The 19,969-nt window shown below is 37.2% G+C and overlaps 1 protein-coding gene across 2 annotated transcripts in view; it reads right to left on the reverse strand.

The window, feature by feature from the left end:
- The window catches only part of ARHGAP42 (Rho GTPase activating protein 42), a 150,229-nt gene that overhangs the window by 20,496 nt on the left and 109,764 nt on the right, over positions 1 to 19,969 (reverse strand). For both annotated transcript variants that reach the window (XM_069014976.1, XM_069014980.1), the window contains exons 7-17: positions 19,761 to 19,865; positions 16,191 to 16,320; positions 13,041 to 13,141; positions 10,142 to 10,251; positions 9,300 to 9,378; positions 8,402 to 8,441; positions 6,794 to 6,856; positions 5,170 to 5,244; positions 4,407 to 4,491; positions 3,161 to 3,219; positions 2,288 to 2,393 (exon numbers count right to left, since the gene is read on the reverse strand). In XM_069014976.1, coding sequence (XP_068871077.1) covers positions 2,288 to 2,393; positions 3,161 to 3,219; positions 4,407 to 4,491; positions 5,170 to 5,244; positions 6,794 to 6,856; positions 8,402 to 8,441; positions 9,300 to 9,378; positions 10,142 to 10,251; positions 13,041 to 13,141; positions 16,191 to 16,320; positions 19,761 to 19,865 — 953 coding nt within the window. The remainder of the gene's footprint in view (positions 1 to 2,287; positions 2,394 to 3,160; positions 3,220 to 4,406; positions 4,492 to 5,169; positions 5,245 to 6,793; positions 6,857 to 8,401; positions 8,442 to 9,299; positions 9,379 to 10,141; positions 10,252 to 13,040; positions 13,142 to 16,190; positions 16,321 to 19,760; positions 19,866 to 19,969) is intronic.

Below are 19,969 nucleotides of genomic sequence, written 5' to 3' on the forward strand. Positions count from 1 at the left end.
GATCCATTCTTTAGAGTAGACATAGTTTGACTAGGCGTGTTTAAAAACCAAAAAATGAGTTACCCTCGTGAAAGTAACACCAAACTTGCCATGTTTGCCTAGCTACTGACTATGTATCCATGCAGTATCACCTCTCTGCAGGGTGCTTTTCAGGATTTGCCAGTTTTGTTTGCAGTATGATCTACATCCCACATCATCTAGATCCTATTTAAATTTACACAGGAACACAGGCTAGGAAAAGATGTAAAGACCCCATGAGTTAAACCAAGAAAAAATAATATTATCCTTATTTTATAACCCAGAGCTACAATATTTTTTCACTTTGCTGCAAAAGCATTTATAAAGGAACTGAATGGCTAAAAGAAATACAGGGAAAGGAATAAGCACTTTGAAATTGGATTTTCAACAAAAGAATGAAGAAAACAGGAGGTTGGATTTTTTTTTTCCCCCAAGTTTTCCCATTTTCATAAAATTAGGCACTTTACTTGCCATTTATTCATTCCTTGAAAAATCTCCACACAGTGGTAGGAAAAAGATGAGGGAGGAAGATGGCTAATACACTCAAGACTCATTTTAAATTCAGTCTCATTAGAATTGCTAGCATAAACAACAGCTGGCAAATTATATGGAAATTAGAAGGGGTGAATTGAATGTTGGAAAGAAAAGTACTGAAGGCACTCAGTGTAAAACTAAGATTTTATCTATATGAAATGAGAATCATAACAAAGATGAGAAAAGCAAGAGTTAAAGAGAACAATTAAAGAAGGGAATACTACAGGTATGCTTTTCTTTGGAATTGCATTTGAGATCACACTGAGAATAGGGAGGCCAGGAAAAGAGGTCATGAAAGTAATGCTTGCTTTACAGTAATTCCACCGACAAATAAGTCAGTTCCTATGCTTCTATCTCTCTAATGTTGGGGCTTCCAGACCAGCAGCTTTTATAAAATTGTTAATCCTTCACTAAATGCTTTCACTTTCCTGAGGGTTACAAGTGACTAGGTATTGTATTTTTTAGTTAATTAAACACTTCTGTGAGTAAAGAAACTTATGAAACTTTTTCCATCTGGTTCTCTGTGTCAGCCCAAGGATAACGAGAGGCAAGGTCTGCCTAATCAGGTTTTGCAATGAAAGCATTTACAGCAGCTTGCTATAATGTTAGTTCTCCAGGCGCTAATGACATAATGGGCTAAAGAAATTCTTCAAAGTTCTCATTTCTATAACAGGTAGCAAAACTGCACTAGGCCCTACTGTAGACAGCTTATTGCAGCCTTATCAAGCTGTGATGAGAAAAGCAAAACAGCTGGGACATAGGGAATTGAATGAAAACCACAAGGAGTCCTCTCATGTCTTCCACATGTCTTAGTTACGTGAGCATTATCTGAACAACTACTGTTTCACTATTCACATTCCCAGATGACTGATAAATGTACTAAAAAGTATACAGCAGCCTAAATCAAAAGGAATAATACGTATTAAAAAGTATTCAGCAAATACTAGTGAAAACTAACCAAAGAAGTACAGAAACTTATACAAATAACATTTGATGCAGAAACAGGATGAAGTAAAATGCAGTAACGATATGTAATCACAACTAGTGATACAGAGAGACATAAGAGAATAAAAACTTGTATTTTTTCATCTCCCAGCACATGACAAGTGCAATTCTGTAAAGACAAAAGGTTACCAATTTAAAGAAATGCCAAATCTTTTCCATCTAACAACTAAAAATCAAGGGAATATTAAGAGAGATTCAAAAGTTGGATATCTATGTAGATATCAAAAATATAAATAATAATACTTAAAATTAGTGCTTTTGAGTGATACAACACTTCAGACTTGTTAGAGAGAAAAATAATATCAAACATGAAGAACAAGAATTATCATATTGTCTACCTCAGTCTGGCTCATTTCTAATCTATCTCATTCCTGAAACACTCTGGGACTTTGATACAGATTCAAACCAGTGTTTTCCATCAATCTTGGCACAGTTTTAGATGTTTCTTAAATTTATTTGTTTACAAATCCCTGTAGTAAGAACATGAATGAAAACATTGACTAGGTTTATTTTATAAACCTAGTTGGCCATCTTGGTGGCACTTTATGATGTTTTTATTTTGTTTCTACAGAGAATATTATTCCAGTTAAGTTGAACAGCATTTTAGAAATCAAATGTAATTTCAAGTGTCGTTGTTTAACACAGAGAACGGATTAAGCAACACTGACAGATTTAAACCAGAAATGATATCTTACAACAATATCAAAGAGAAAAATAAAAAAATAATTACTTGACCAAGTGCTTAATAAGGATGTCCAGCATCTCTCTGTTCTTCTCTGGTAATTTATGCACAAGCGCATGCACCGCCTCAACTCTGTAGTTCTGATCATCTGACTCTATTGAACAGAAAACAAATTGTTGATAAATCAGAACATGTGCTAAGAAGTGACAACTAATGGCATCAGTGCCTGTATGCGAACACAAACATGCATTAAGAGAAGCCAAACAAAATTAGCTTTCAAATCATCAGGAAAATTTGATTATATTTATTAGACTGTGAAATCGGTATTTCAAGTATCGCCTAAAGCAATTACTATCAATACTGGAGCCAACAAATTAATGGCAATATTGACCCGATGTGTCACTTCAGTGGAGTCTAAGATTTAATCTAAGAAATATAGATTAAAATAGCTAAAATTATTTAGTGTCTTTTATTCTTATCAAGACAAGAGAAAACAGAGAAATACATTCAAATTCGAAACAGAAGTAATTAGAAAAACAATCTCTGCTACCTTTGTATCCAATTACTCCATTTGTGAAAGGAGCTCATTTTTGCCCTTTCTGATTTCTCAAGGCAAGCTAGGAAAATAAAGGTCCCTGGATGAGAGGTATGAATGTTACAAAAGAATTATCAGCCTATATAAAACAAGCAAACATCTAAATGAGGGTTCGAAACTTCATGCAGAAGGCAGTCACACAGAACCACTAAAAAGATGAAAACAAACCACTGAACAGCTTCATCTAGTGCAACTTTTCTGTTTTGAGGGCTGTACCGCTGCATGTTAGAGCAAGGAGAAAAGTAAAGATAGTGACTGAGGAGATTAGAGGTGAGAAACAATATTACTTTCATGAAAGTATATTTATCATTTTACTTTTTACTTACTAACTGCAACAATGAAATCTTTGTGCAGCTTGAAAGTCATCAGTGGTTCTGAAAGACATCTGTGTGTAAAAAAAAACAAATTAAAAGGATATTTAAAACAGAATCAAAATCTAAGTTTTATGTGTGTGATTATGACAGCCCTCAACATCAGCACAATATTCTACTGGTCCTAGGAAATCCAATTCAGTGATGACTGATAACAAGTAGTATACAACTCAGTCAAGTACACAGTCTGAAAATCAGTTTGAGTTGAATCTGGTGTCACCATGTAAGTTAATAAGGAAAATGTTACTTCAGCACAGAGCCTTAATGTTTCCTGTCTTACATATTGTAGGACGGGAATAAATACAGCTGCAGACATGGTATAGTGGGCTGCAGAAGCAACCTTTTGCCCAAGAAAGTCAAAAATACAATGAAATTTGGGACTGAAATTCTGATCTGAGAGGTCTTAAAAGAGTCATCCTCTGAAAGGCAGACTGTGAGTTGCCTTACAGACACAAAGAGCTACTGCTTGCTAGCTCATGTCCTAATTTCACACACACAGTAGCTACAATGACTTGTGCTTCTGAAGATATATTATAAATTTCTTCAATCAAAGCCAGTCTTTTCAATGCAATGTACATGAGCATTCTGCTATAAACTCTAGGCATGTTTTCCAGGTTAATAGGAATTTCTGATGCTGCCCTTTGTTAGTGACTTGTTTAGGAAATCTAGATTTTTAGAAGGCATAGAACACCCACCACCTGGGCTGGACACTTTTTATTATGTCTCTTTTGAACATTATATATTGCAATCTGAAAGCATTATCTCAGAAGTACCATAATTTCCGAATATTCTGTCTCTTACCAGCAAAAATGACAGGAGGGATGTTTTATTTGTGAAGATATTAAGAGCATAAGATAAAAACCCATGCTTTTGCTGGGATTTTTTTTCAACCATAATGTCATGAAATCTTATGGCATACAACTTAATGGATTTGCAGACAAATGACTGAGCACAACATGCTTTGTGGTTAACACAAAAAATTTAAATAAGAACATGCAATTAATTGAATTTAGAGCTATATAAAGCAGGATTAGCTTAAAAAGGTAGAAGGTGTGTACATAATCATGGGAATATTAAGCAGGATAATAAAATACTCAATTATTACCATTGCAATGGATACAAGAAATGTAATATGATATTAACAAGCCAAAGATTAATGGGCCAGAAAAGGAATACTGAGACTGTGTAGGATCATACTTACCTGAGGTAGTTTTTTAGTCCACTTGTTATTGTTTTATTGTCCCAAAGTTCCATATCAATATCCATATCAGGAGGAGATTTAGGGGCTGGTAGAAATTTGAATTAGGATTTTGTTACAGTTTGACTAATGCATTAACCAGAAAAGTAGCAAAAACAAAAGCTACTAGATCAGCCATTTAGCTCAACTGATTATTTATTAGCTAGACTAATCACCAATCTGATCAATTTAAATTTTTTCATCTCTGCCAAAGTACTAATAAAAATAAATTCAGTGCTCATGGTTAGTAACTGTAAACATTAACTTTATGCACTGTATCAAAGGGTTAAGTAAGCCCAAATCCACAGAGAATTACTAATGCATTTGTCTTAGACATGCAAACACAGGCATCAGAGAGCTCAATTAGCAAGAAAAGTGCAAGACTGGGACAAGTGTCTATTAAGCTGAGCCATGATGTGTTACGGAACTAAGCTTTGGAGAACTTCTGGAACAAGCCAAATACATATCAATAAACAGAACTTTAAAGCCAGAAGAAAAGCATTTTTATTAGTAATTTGCTCATGTGTAACATGCAGAAGTGAATACTAATGCACACAACAAACTACAGACGAATCACTCATTTTAAGAGTGAAAACTCAATTTAGTGGCAGTAAGTGCACACACAAAACTATGAATATTATGACACACTCTTCTGAGCACAGCAGTTAAGGCAAAAGGGACCAGAGGACACACTGCACACTGACAAAAGTTCACTTGAGATACTTACAAAATATGGTATTCATCAGCTTTTGCACCTTGGAATTTACACCACCTATTCTGTACAGCCCCAGGATTGTAATACCTATATTGGGAAAACAAGTAAATGAAAATAATGAAAATAATGAAAATATGGTTATTTCAATACATGCTGATGCTTCCTTGGTGTATGTTTTCAAAACATCTAAATGTATTTATGGAACACTGTACCATTACATTGTTAAGTACTGCTTTACCCTACTGCAATCTCTTGTGGGATATTAAAAAATTCATTCCATTGAGTCCACACCATACTATACATTATGCATAATTTTACATTAACAGAACCCTTCTGCATGGAAATGACCCATATTAGCAAACAACAAGGTGATGGCTACAAAAAGTGTAAAATAAGACCCAAAAGCAGTCTTAAAACACATTACACATCAACAAGTTTATATTGCCTTGATGTCAGTGGAATTACTATGCATCTGTTTGCTTAGACCATCATCCCTTTCAAATAAGATGTAATTGTCATTTATTTGAAAATAAAAATATATACTGTATACTGTTTTAACACATTAGTTGAGAATTTGTGCTGCCAGTTAAAATTGTCAGGCCTTTTTTAATAGCACAGATAATAATAACAAATAATGTTTCAAGAGTGACATTCAGAATACAGTATTTCAGTCATGATTATGTTATTATTTTTAACTGTTTTTTAAAATCAGCAGGAGTTAAATGTCCTCCATTCTCCCCACTTCAAGCCTTACCATTTAGAAATTGTCTACTTTTCCTTTGAAAACAGCATTCCTAAATCTGATCTCACTTAGCTAACTTAGGTGTTTTGTTTTGAAACCCTCTCTGCCCCAGAAAATAATGCAAGCTCTGAGTCAGCAGTGATTCAACAATGATAACATTGTTGGCTGAGAAACGGGGTTCATGTTGAGCTCAAAGCTGCACAGAGAGACCACTTTTGGATTAGAAGAGATCTGCACACTGACAGTTCAAGAAAAGGCTATCTTATTGTCTGGGAGATGATACAGCCATAACTCTCCATTTAAAACTTACTGTGAGTTTAAGATATCACCTTATCAGAAGAGTGATTATTCCTTCCTTTTTTTACATTCCCACTATGAAAAATGAGCATTGTTAAACATTAAATGTTACTAAATATTAAAAAAACCCCTCAAAACCAATGTACAACATTGAGTGAATAAAATGATAGGAGTTATACTCTGCAAAAAACCAGATGTACCAGCAGAGAATGTTGATGTCACTTTTGGGTCTTCAGATTTCACACCTGAAACCAAAGTTGGGAGCTGAGACTCCCTACAGTTGTATCACAGGAAAAGACAAGTCAGTGCACACAAATTAAAGACTAAAGATGTGTGCAATTGTGTATTAAGCTGTTTAACCAACAAGAAATTACACAAAAAGTTTAAAAACCTCACTTAAATTATACGTTAAGAATTGTTGTTGGAACTGGAGACAACAATTTTGAGTGTAAAGTACATAGATAAAATGTGAAAAGTCCAAACCAATTATGGATGCCCTTCAAAGCACAGATGTAAAACATGTAGAATTAAAAAAAAGTAATATTTTAGAAAAAAAGTCATAGCAATCTAATACCTTATTTCTGATTTAATACACACCTCTTGTTTCTACAGCATGAATACATTTCCTCACGAAGTTGAAACCTGCTTCATTTAAGAACACTATAAAAAAAAAGGGTAATTACTTTCCAACATCAATATACAAAATCTTCTGTTTAGCTACATTCCCAGACTAGTCAAGGAGGGCTGATACATGGTTATCCATAACATTATGATATTTGCTGTGTAATAGGGTCTTTGTACATATATCCTTAGCATTCACAACCCAACTTTCTGGTCATTCTGTATCATTAGAAGCTTAATATTCTACTGTCTTTCTCAGCAATCAGCAGCCTCTCTAAAAATACAGTTGGAAGCTGCTGAGCAAAATGCTTTTAAGAGTCCAGGACCTACATTATGACCAGAATATATCCATTGGTTTTAACGCAATAATATTCTTTGTTCCCTGCATATGCACATAATCACTCATAAAATGGTAATGTAGGAAAACAATCCTTGTTATTGAGTTTAATTAGTCATCTTATTTCAAATGAACGCATTTCTCATTAATGTTGCATCATCAATGCCCACTGCTCTAACTACCTAAATAAAGATGTTTAAACAGCATACTTGTTATTAATTGTTATTTGTTAGCATTAAAATAAATACCATCATACAAAAGAACAGATATAGTGGCTTAAATTTCAGATTTTCAGAGTCTCAAATATACCTCCAATGAATATGCATATCCAAATTTTACAAATCTCTTTCTTGGAGACATATTATTTAAATTATTTTTACATCTTTGTGTTAATATAGTATGATGTTAATAACCAATGTGTTAATACAGTGTTAATACAATTATGCTTACAAATCTCACAGTACCCTTAAATACACTAGTTGTGTTACTCGGTGTATGTCTAATAGGTGCATATACACCTAAAACTATAAAGATGTGATGGACCAAGGCCAATTGTATGAGGCTCAACAAGGCCAAGTGCCAGGTCCTGCACTTTGGGTCACAGCAACACCAGGCAGTGCTACAGGCTGGGGGCAGGGGCTGCAAAACTGTCTGGTGGAAAAGGACCTGGGAGTGCTGTTTGGCAGCAGATGAACGCTAGACAGCAGTGTGCCCAGGTGGCCAAGAAGGCCAATGGCATCCTGGCCTGGATGAGCAGTGGTGTGGCCAGCAGGACCAGGGCAGTGACCGTCCCCCTGTACTCGGCACTGCTGAGGCCACACCTCCAATCCTGTGCTCAGTTCTGGGCCCCTCACTGCCAGAAAGACATTGAGGGGCTGGAGCGTGTCCAGAGAAGGGCAACGGAGCTGAGGAAGGGTCTGGAGCACAAGTGCTGTGAGGAGCAGCTGAGGGAGCTGGGGGTGTTTAGCCTGGAGAAAAGGAGGCTCAGGGGGACCTTATCACTCTCTACAATTGCATGAAAGGAGGCTGTAGCACGGTGAGGATTGGCCTCTTCTCTCAAGCAACAAGCAATAGAACAAGAGGAAATAGCCTCAAGTTGTACCAGGGGAAGTTTAGATATCCAAGAATGTTATTTCACAGCAATAGAAATAAAATATAAAATAATCTCCTTCTCCCACACGCGTATCAAGAAACTGTAACATTACAGAAATCTAGCCACATATGGTAACTCAACATAAAGAGCTTACTTTCTTCCTTCTTGCTAATTATGGCCGGCAGTGTGTAGATCTGTAAGAAAAAAAAAAAACAACAACCAAACAACAACAATGCAATAGGACAGTGTTTGTGCTTTACATCCTTTATTGCCATGTTTGTTAGTAGTTGCAACATGCTATGTACTAGACTGCTGCTAGGGAAATTCCAACCTTGCCTTCCACCATCTCTTGACATTTACTGCTGCAGCACACAGCTGAGTTAACAGCTCTGTGCTACCATAATGCAACCAATGCATCAGAAATCAGACTTACTGAGTCCAAATGGGTTACATTTCAAAACAGCTAGTGATTATAATTTCGGTACCGGTTCAGTCAAACAAGAAGCATGTAAAAACACTCATCTATTTCATAAACCTGATCAACCATTCTTTTCCTATCAGATACAGGTCTGACATCACCCTCAACCAGTGACTACTTTAAGAGTAGGGAAGAAAACTCAGACAAGCCTGTCTCTCAGTATATTTCAACACATCTTTCTGCTGTCAGCAATGCCTTTTGAGATGGTACTAATTGTTTACTCCATGACACTGCCCAAAAGATGGCTGTTCTTTACCATTATAGTAACTACCATTTCGCATATGTTACCTGAACCATGAATCCTATTAGACAATATGCTATCATATTACTTTAATTATTATTACTTAAAATATCCTAACATAAAATAATGATATATAAACGTAGACTTAAAATAATAGATCTTCTTTTCTACTTTGTACTTATCTTCACTATGTACTTGCATTAGTGTCTCACAAAGAAAAGAACTGTATTTGCTGGTATTGCAACAGAATATCTGACATGTGTACTAGCTTCTTTTTTTAATATGTGAGCCAGAAAACCTTAAAATGAAAAGAAAATTTAAAAATATCCTTACTGGTTCCTTTCCATCCATAGCTTCGAGCCAAAGTTTTCGGTTGGATTCTGAAAAAGCTTGTAGTGTGATGATTCCAGGTCTGTCAGAAACACAGACATTCACTGAAGTTACTATTTTTCTCAAACAGTATCCAAATCCAGAATCCGAATGGATAGTGATGTGAAGTGAATATATAAAGACAGACAGAAGTTAGAGAAAGTTGATAGCTTCTGAAATAACAGAATAATTTTGAGCTAGGTATAAAACATGCCTGTTTTTTGAAAGTTTGCTAACAGTCATAAAATGTTTTTAAAGAGAATAACTACAGAAGTCAATCTACCATATTTTAACACAGAAATTAATTCAATATTTCTCTTTATTCCCAAGCTTGTAAAAAATACTCCCACAAAGTACTGTGTACCTATACCTTAAATACAGGAAAGCTGTTCTCATGTATCTCATATAATATCCAGGAGTAAGTGCAAAAAAAAATGTAGAAAAAAACCCATGCTACTATACATTTCTGAAAGCAATAGAGATTTGTAAAGAATATGCTTATTAACAAGTATTTATAAAAATATTTATGATCTAAAAGGGTAGGGTTTCTAAAAGGGTAGTCAGTTTTGCTACACGTTCCATAAGAATCCATGTTGTATCTGAATGCAAACATAAAGTAGTAAAGACAACACATATGCTTTGTAGTCAATTTAATTAGAAAACCAGGTTTGAACAAAGAAGTATTAAGTCTTGAAAACCTAGTTTGCCTGTATACAAATATACTGATAAACGTGTTCCTATTATAGGAGTAATTATCATATATTGGTTGCAATTATTTTCAAATTCTTAATACAACGGAAACACACCTCTCAAATACTTCAATATCAAAACAGAAACGTTTGTCAATTGAATCTGTCTTTCTCCTGATGCAAGATTTCAGCTTGAACATTTCTGGTGAGCTTGTGACAAGGCCATTCTACAAAACAAAATAAAATGAAATTAGCACAGGCAGTACGCCTATACACCTTGGCTTCATCTTAAATTTAACTGCATGAACAGTCCAAAGAACATGTCTTAACACAGGGTTTAAAATTATTTAGGAATAGATACAATATTTGTTCTGTATATTAAGACTACAGTTAATAGCTTTCTGTCATATATTTGTTTTTTAATCATTATATTTCAGAAAATTCCCTAAATTCAAATCTTACAAACACCTGTGTGTATAACTTGATTACATGCATGTTAGGATGAAGATCATGTAATTCTGCCAACTCTCATATGCAGATAAAAAGATTTCTGAAGAATAAAACTAACTCTTATTTCTGACCACCATGATTGTGAGACCTCACTATAATATTGGCAAGGCTGACACAACTGGGGATTCTGAGGAATGGGAGGAAGCAAATGTCACTCCTGTCTGCAAAGAGAGCAAGGAGAAGGATATAGAATCATAGAACCTTTTAGGTTGGAAAAGGCCACAATTAAACCATCTACACATCTTTTAAATACCTCCAGGGTTGGTGACTCAACCACTTCCCTGGCAGATTGTTCCAATGGTTGACAACCTTTTTGGTGAACAAATTTTTTGTAATACCTCCCCTAATGCAACTTGAGGCCATTTCCTCTCATCTTATGGGGAACTATAAAGGTCTGCATCACCTTTATCCCTGGGAAGGCGATGAAGTGAATAATCATGGAAAGCATTTCCAAACATTTAAAGGGCAGAAAGGTGACTGGAAGCATTCAGAATGAATTTAATAAAGGAAAAATCATACAGGATCAACCTGACAGCCCTCTACAATGTGATGGATGGCTCAGTGCATGATGGAAGAACAATGAATATTGTTTATCTCAACTTTAGCCAGGCTTTCGACACTACATCCTACTACATCCTCATAGACCAGTACAGGTGAAGTAGGGACAATGCGGTGAGGTGGACTGAGAACTGCCTGAACTGCTGAGCTCACAGCAGAAGTCCAGATGCAGCCAGGCACCAGCAGTATGCCCAAGGGGTTAATACTGTTCAGCATGAATAGAAATAAGCCCAGGCACCAGGACAGGCTGAGGCTGACAGGATGGAGAGCAGCTTGGCAGAAAAGGAATTTCAGGTTCTGGCAGGCAACAAGTTGACCATGAGCCAGCAATGTGACCTTGCTGCAAACCACCAGCCTCCTGGGATGCATCAGGCAGGGTACTGCCTGCAAGTGGAGGAAGGTGATCCTCACCCTGCATTCAGCACTGCTGAGGCACACTTGGAATGCTGTGTCCAGTGCTGGGCTCTCTGGTACAAGAGAGGCAGTGATGTGCTAGGACAAGTCCAGCTAAAGGCTACCAAGGTCATTGAGGACTTGGAGCACAACTACCTGAAAGGAGGCTTTAGTGAGGTGGTCTCTTCTGCCATGTCTTAAGTGAAAGGACATGAGGGAGAAGCCTTAAGTTGTGACAGGGAAGGTTCAGATTAGATATTAAAAATAAAATTTTCACTGAAAGGGTGGCCAGGCATTGGAATAAGTTGCCCAGGGAGGTGGTGGAGACACCATCTCTGGAAGTGTCCAAGAAGAGCCTGGATGTGGCACTTGGGGATATGGTTTAGGGGTGATTATGGTGGTGCTACACTGACGGTTGGACAGATGCTCTTGAAGGTCTCCTCCAACCTTGATGATCCTGTGATCTGTCATATGAGGAGAAGTTCAGAGAGCTGGGACTGTTTGACCTGGAGAAGAGGGATCATATCAGTGACTGATCCTTATGGGAATACCTCATGGGAAGATGTAAAGAAGACTGAGTCAGATTCTTCCCAGTGGTGCCCAGTGGAAGGGCAAGAGGCAAGGGGCACAAACACAAATACAAGTAATTCCATTTGAACTTAAGAGAAAGCTTTTTTATGGTGGTCAAACACTGGAACAGGTTGCTCATAGAGGGCTCTATTCCTGGAGCTATCTAAAACCTGACTGGACGCAGACCTCACCAACCTGTTCTGGTTAACCCTGCATTGAGTTCATACTAGAGATCTCCAGAGCCCCCTTCCAAACCTCATCCATTCTATTATTCTGTGCAAATGTGATAAATTTCCTATGCATTTACAATAACCACATTAGAGAAGTTATTTAATATGTGGTTTAAATATGTTTTAAAAGAAATATTAAATATGTATCCATGCTATATAATATGTGCACTGCTTCATCAATGAAAACAGCCTTATGCCGATGCCTTTTCCTGGTCATAAAATTAAGAGTCAAACACGGTTAGAAGGGGAAAAGGGATTTTACCTTGGTATTTATTTTAAGGATCCTTAGGTGCACATGTTCAGGTAGAATGCACCTCAATGCACACCACAATGCACACCCCCAAAAGATCAGGTATAACATTACAGGTTTTACTAATTAGCAGATCTATCAAAGATTCCCCAATGAGAGGCTCGAGTGAGCCCTTCTCCTCGAGGAACCTTCCCCTGGATGGTTGTATCTTAGTTTACAAAATGTGCTCTGGAGAGGACCTTGGGGTCTGGGGCACACTATCCTCTACCTATGAAGCTTCTAAAATGTTTAGTCTCTCAGCTTGACAAACAAGTCCAAGAATGTAGGCAAAAAGCACTAAGAATACAGAAGTTGTAAAAAGGTATAACAGAGGTATAAAAGAAAAGGCAAAAAGTCATCATGGCATCAATGCTGTTTGCATTTTTTTCTTTTAGCAGTTCTTAAATGCTTAATATAAAAGATGGAATATACAGCTCATGTATGTGTTCATGTACATGCAACTCACCACTTTTCCACCAGATTTTGTTTCAGCTATACTCATTGTAAAAGTTTTTGTTCCTTTGTCGTAGGTGCAGTAATGTTTTACCCATGTAAATCCAAGGGGTCCTAGAGTGAAGAGAGATAGTATTAAAAGTAACAGTCATTTTATCACTATTATAGTTGGAATTAGATAAGAGTAGAAAAACGAAATATAGCAGCACCCACATACACCCTACTCATTATTTAATATGAACATGTTTTTCAGGTAAAATTTTCAAATATTGCAGCTTGATAAGGTTGCCCAGCAAAGTTCCAGCAGACTGACTTTCTTTGGCAACTGGATGGGTAACAGCATTCTATTATGGTAACAAGGCAGGAAACAGGCAAGAACAAAACCTGAGGATTCTTCTGCCTAGAAAATACAGTTGTGACTTTATCAACCCAAGGGAAACACAGCTCAGTATTAGATCCTTTCTCTTAGGGAAGCTTGGAAGTCTGGTATTAAATGCAGAAAACTGAATGAAGTCAGAAAGTGAGACTGTATTTTCATTTACTTTCAGAGTTCTTGTCAAAGGTAATAAATGCTTTTGGTAGTATCATAGAAAGGCTGTTCTTCTACAGGTTACCTCTCTCTGGCACCAGCTCAGAGAGAGATTTAATCTTATGTAGTTGAACACTGACAGCAGATTTCTTTCTATGAAAAAAAGCAAAGGAACTGTGCACTCTAAAACACATTGGTTTAGAGATGAGGGATAAAATGCTGGGTGGCAAGGCAGTGCCTTCAGCAAGAAATATTGGCCTTTTATGCCTTGGAGGGAAGAGTGGTGCACAACTGACCATGTCCACAAAATGACACTTGCACATGTTCACAAAGTATACTGTACTGTACTTAGGGATTCACTTTTCTTCAATTTGGATAGCTATAGGTGAGATCTACAGCAATCCCCAAGTAAGTGGATGCATGCCTTATCCTGGAAAGGTCACATCATACTACCTCTTAATCCTACTCCAAGTATAGGACCTCTGATGCAGATGTTTTCACTGCTGGATTATTTGGGCACTGTTGTGAACCTTTAGTGAGTCTAAACACAGAACCCTCTTGAGCTTAAGCTCAGTAGTATTTTAAACTTGGTTCACACCAAGTTTAGATACAGGTATTTATAAAGTGTTCTTTGCTGCGAGGACATGGAGTGAATTCTGCCACAATTTCCAGAATTCTCTTTACATCCTAGAAGTAAGATAAGATAAGATCTCCCATATTTTCTGGAAGTTCACTGTAGCAAAGAGCAACACAAGTCTCCAAATTCTTCAATGAGAGTTACTCCTGGGAAAAACATGATACTGATTTTTTCAAGCTACAGTATGTACAGACCTATCAATTCTTTTTAAAATGTGTTGTGGTTTAGGAATGGTATTCCCCAATTTAGTGTTCCTACCAAAACACACCAAACCATGCACCACTCACTCCCTCCCCCATCCTTCCCCTCTCTGCCCTGCAGTGGGCTGGAGAGAAGAATTGGAGGCATTAAGGGTAAAGATCATGGGTTGAGATAAGAACAATTTACTGGAGACAGCAATGAATTAAGAAAACAAACAGTAGCAGCAACAACATTCATAAAAGAGTGTACAAGAGGCAAATGAATCACATGTGAGTGTTCACCACATGGAAACACCTGACAATACCTGAGCGCTCCCTCCACCACCTTAGGGACCCAGAAGGGATCCCTTCCCCCATCCCCAAAAAATGATGAGAGGTGCTCTTGAATGAGGACCTAGTCATTCCCAGCTCCTGCCTACTGCAAAAATTAACCCTGTCCTGTCTGGAACCAAGACAAAATGAAAGACCTCTGACTTTTAAAAAAAAAAGTGCCTGAAGGGGTTTGTGTTTGGGGTTTTTTTTTTTAATGTTAAAAAAATTAATTTTTAATTTTATTTAATTTAATTAAATAAAAAGTGTTGAAAACAAACCTAGCAGTTTTACCACAGATACAAAGGCTTTGCCTTCTCAGTGTACCCACAAAGGTGGTGGTTATATGAGAACTGCATCAGTCCTGTTAGTTGGATGTCAGGCAATCCAGAAATGTAACTGTGGAAATTTACATGGTCTGTTACGCTGACTTTGAGAAAGCTCTCCTATTGCCTGTGTTTTGGAAGAAAGTAAAGTCAGGAATTGAAAATTCAAATGGTTATGTACCCTCAGAAGTTAGCTGTTCTGCTCTTATATTTTAAGTTATTTTCATTTAGCATAACAAAATCTGTAATTATTCTAAATCAATTTTTCCTCTGACGGCATATTGTAAGAAGGGTGAGCACTCTCAATGCAGTTTTAGATGAGCTAAGAAATCACCTTTTTTCATTAAAAAATTGTAGCCAGACACCGGCATTGCAACTTTAAGTTTGTTACTCTTGGCCATCCATCTGAATGAAAAAAATTTATGGCCTAATGCCATTTTTTAACAAAAACCTATATTTACCACCATGCATATCAGTAATAAATACATATATGTAATTTACTCTCAAGAACAGCAAAGATTTAACCCAGTTGCTCACAATTTGACAAGAACCCATAGGATAATGGTTGTAGGCAAGTAAACTTGCATGACAAGGAATTATACAACTAGTACCTCTTCCACTACACCATGATTACAGACCCTGTTACTGTTACTCCAGAATAAAAATTTCTTTTCAGTAAGAAGATGTCAAGTTGGCCTCTCACTATTTAATGAAGCACAGCATGTGCCAAGTGCTTCACTCCTTTTCTCCCTCCCCCATTAGCAGGGCTCAGTGTAATTTCCACTTAACACAGATTTCTTTTATGATTATTACTCAATTAAAAATAGACTGTCTTCTTAAAACTTGCAGTGCTACTGAGGATAAAACTGGCCGTGGTTAACTATGGTAAGATGGTACTCAGATGACCTTTTCTTACATCTTTGACTTCCATTAAGTGCATGTTCATTAAGGTGGTTGGATCAGAGGGGGTCTCTGGTACAAGCTGCTCCTGATGGCTGAACTAAAGGTCCTGTTCAGGCAGGGAAAGTACAGGAAACAGAAGGCAGCCAAAGCAGAGTCTCTGGAGTTTGCAGCAAGGTGCAGGGCAGCCAGCCAGAGCAGAGCTTGCTACCAGTCAACCACTGGGGCAAACAACAGCATGGAGCTTCTCTGTTGTACTTACGCTTCTCCTGCACATAGAGATAGCCTTCCATTGTCCATTGACTTGGTGGTCTGTAATCTTGGTTGGCTGATTTCATTCTTTGCATGAGTCTCTCCACTTCCTGCCTAGTGCTTTCAAAGTTATTCCGAGTCTAATACCCAGAAAAGGAAACAAACAAAACCCCACGTTATCTCATGCAAGTACCAAAATAACATGAACAACTAGTTACAAATGCCCAGGGGACTGTATTGCAGATCAACAAAAGCATTTGCCAGAGACATAAAATGGGGGAAAAAGAAAAAAAATGCAATAAAGAATAATACTCTTCACCACTAGAAGCCTAGAAATAACACCGTAACGAAGAATTCTACTTAAGCACACAAATGTAAGGAAAACATAGCCAAGAATAGCACCATTCCTCTTCCTACAGGTTACTAACCTCAGACAGGAGGTCATTTCATATCTTTAGGTATGCTTACACAGATCTGCAGGCACATCCAGGCATTCTCTCTGTACGCTTTGGGATTCTCAGACAGAAGCCTGGCTAAACTAGAAGCTGCTGACAGCTTAGGCCTAAACCTGAAGTAATAAGACCCACTGAAGCACTTAAAATACAGTGCAGAAAACGCTAGTTTGGGTTAATGCCAGGCTAATGCATCCAGACAGCTCCAGTTTCTACACACATGGGAGAGATTGATGTTCTGTGTATCCATATCTGCTGCAATATCACAGGTGCTGCTGCTCAGAACAGTCAGGTTACTGGCACTGTCATGAACAAGTTTTGATAAGACTATGCAAACACCACAGTTCAATACAGCAAAAATACGGGAAGTAAGAAACAGGTCACAAGAGGCAGAACTGTGCCAAAAGCATGGAAGAAGTGTGTCTGTCCTAAATATCATGTGTGTAACCAGGCACCTGAAGCAAACAATTATGGTACTAAGGTGGATTTTCCATATTTGCTAATAACTATATGCATGTAAATGGACACCTTTTCCTAGGGAATTCAGTGAGGCTAGGGTTTCTCTCCATGCACCTAGCATGGGATAGGAGAAGAGAACTATTGTGAGGTGCCAGAGTTTTGATTAAATATCAGATATTGAACACTCTGTTCCTATAGGTCATAGAAAAGAATAAAGATTTTTGTAATGTTTTCTACAAAGTCATCTATGGACTCAAATCCTGACTAGTCAGAAAGATACTCTCAGGACTTTATACACCAGTGAATACTTCTCGCTTTCCATGGGCCATCTGTGTAGTTAGTTGCACAGTAGTATAAGAGTATACATACTTAATCTTGATCTTGAAGACAAACACTATCATTACAGAGGGAGGTAAAATTCTAAACTGAACTTTTCAGATTATGTCCTTCAGAAGAAGTATCAGTTCAGACCAAACTCAAGAGAGGTAATTTTGAGACCTTTAAGAAGGACATGCCATTGAAGGAATGTCCCCATTTTGAGAGCTTATCTCTGTCTATTAAGTTTTTAATCACTACTTTTAAGCAGCCAGGTCTTTGAATCAAATTACATAAACCAAAGCCAAATGGACACACAAAGTATGCCACTGGCCATACTTTGTTAAAGCGACAACAGGTCATGTTAGAACATGATGACATCTTAGGAGCTGTTAGGCTGTTACTACTCTTCCACAGCTGTTACTGCTCCTGCTCTAACCTGTAGGACATTTTTAAGAGCAGAAACAGCAGTTCAGGTCAACTATTCTTCAAGACCTGAGCACACAATGCAACGGAAAGGAGTACTTTTGACAGCTACTGACAGGCTGAACACACTTTTCCCTGTCCTCAATTTGTCTTTACCTTATATAAATTATTTCACTTCAATCTCATGTTGGGTGAGGCTCTGAATGACAAGTACATAGAGAACCAGCTGGCTAGAAGGAAGTTGTGTATCTAGATATGGAACCAGAACTTATACTGCTGTGTAACAGGAGTGAGTGATGTACTGACCCCACTGTATCTTCATGTATATGTTTTCTGATATATAATTAAAAAGAAATCATAATACATTGATCCTTCTGCCTAACTTCACATCTCCCTCTACCTCTGTTATCCATTTACAACTTCAATTTGTGCTGATATAATATTTAGAAAACATTAAATTTAACTATTTCTTAATTAAAATTGAAAAAAAATCCTTTAATAATTCTGCTTCTGTAGAGACATGCATAGAAGAAACATATTATTACTTACAACGCCAGTTTTGGTCTGTGCTGGGAGCTCATGCTCCTCTCAGAACTTGCTGTACTAAAATGGGCAAATCTCTGGACTGAAGCACATTTTTCACCCTTTCAGTGAAACTGCTGTGCAACAACACTGACCCCTTGTGTCTTTATCTGAAAGCGTCTCAGTAGCAATCAAAGTAGAAAACACAAAATTTGAAAAGACAAGGGGCTTTACAGACAGAGACCATTTGCATTTTGATCCAAAAGGAAAAGGTTAATCATCTAGGAAGTTCAGCCTTATTTCCTCAAGCAGCATTTAAAATGGGATCTATACCTATATATGAACAAGAGATGTAAAAGGGAAGATGGAGCAACAAAAAATTGTCAGATGTGTCTTTTCTTGAAAGAATGAAATGGACTTAAATCTTTTAAAAAATTAGCTCTGGACTTTGATGTTACTTGTCATGAAAAATGTGAGACTTGCCCAATACTGACATGTTGAACTTCACTTTTTGCCGTACAAGCAAAGAGTGCGTAAACTTCACTTAAAAGCAAAGCGTGTAAAGATATTTTGTACCTACTTACTTGTTTGTCCTTGGAGGAGTAATATCTGAATTACACAGTGAAATAAATATACAATTGCATACAGCAGTTATGATGAGTGGAAAAGTATATTGATTAAATGCATTTTAGTCATCTTTGATAACTATGAAATTTTTGGGCAGTTGATGACCAAAATGAGATCATTTATGGCTCTGACTACCAAATCCACACCAATCTACAGCACAAGATCCATCTGCTCAGTTGAGAGCAACTCTCTACACAAAAAAGAGATCCTTTCTTCTGGTGAAACTTAATGCTCATGAGAGCTGCTCACCATGGAAGAAAGTCCCACTTACTCTTTAATGGTACAGAGAACAGCCAGAGAATGGCTTCCCAAGTATACTTTATATACAGTGGGAAGTTAGCAGACAGCAGGACAAACTGTATCATCCCATACCAGCTGGACAAACTGTATCATCCCATACCAGCTGGAGCATTTTTGGTACCTCCACTTAGTCCAGAAGACAGGCCTCACTCTCAAGAAAGCTTTTATACAAGTTTAAAATCTGGACCACTGTGTTTTGTTATAAAAACTTGGCTGCTGCCCTGTTTTTCTTGTTCTTGCTCCCAAAGTGTTGATCTGGAAATCACAAATTAACTATCCAAAGTTATTTGTTGTCAGGAATCTTAATTATATTAATCTTACAAAAATAATTTTACCTATTCATATATTAATTTGATCTCACCTTACTAAAACATTGCAAGATTTAGAGTTTCAATGAAGCGCTGTAAGTCTACTTTAATATCCTGAACTGAAATTAGCAAATTAAAAAGTTGAATTATGTAAATACAAATCGTCCTTACATTCTGCAAATTGAACTGCAGTTGCTGCTTGTATGGTGCAAACTCCTGAGCCAGTTCATATCCTTCATGGTAAAATGTAAATAATCCTTGAAGAAAGGCCAAGAGCTGAAAAGGTAAAATTGAGAAGCATTATACATTTTTAACTCCTGGAACACTCTGTGCTTTTACGCTCAAAGGCAAGGTTTTGCTGAGAAGGAATCCATGGTGAG

The sequence above is a fragment of the Aphelocoma coerulescens genome, chromosome 1 (genome assembly GCF_041296385.1).
Source record: "Aphelocoma coerulescens isolate FSJ_1873_10779 chromosome 1, UR_Acoe_1.0, whole genome shotgun sequence".
In the NCBI taxonomy this organism is placed as follows: Eukaryota; Metazoa; Chordata; class Aves; order Passeriformes; family Corvidae; genus Aphelocoma; species Aphelocoma coerulescens.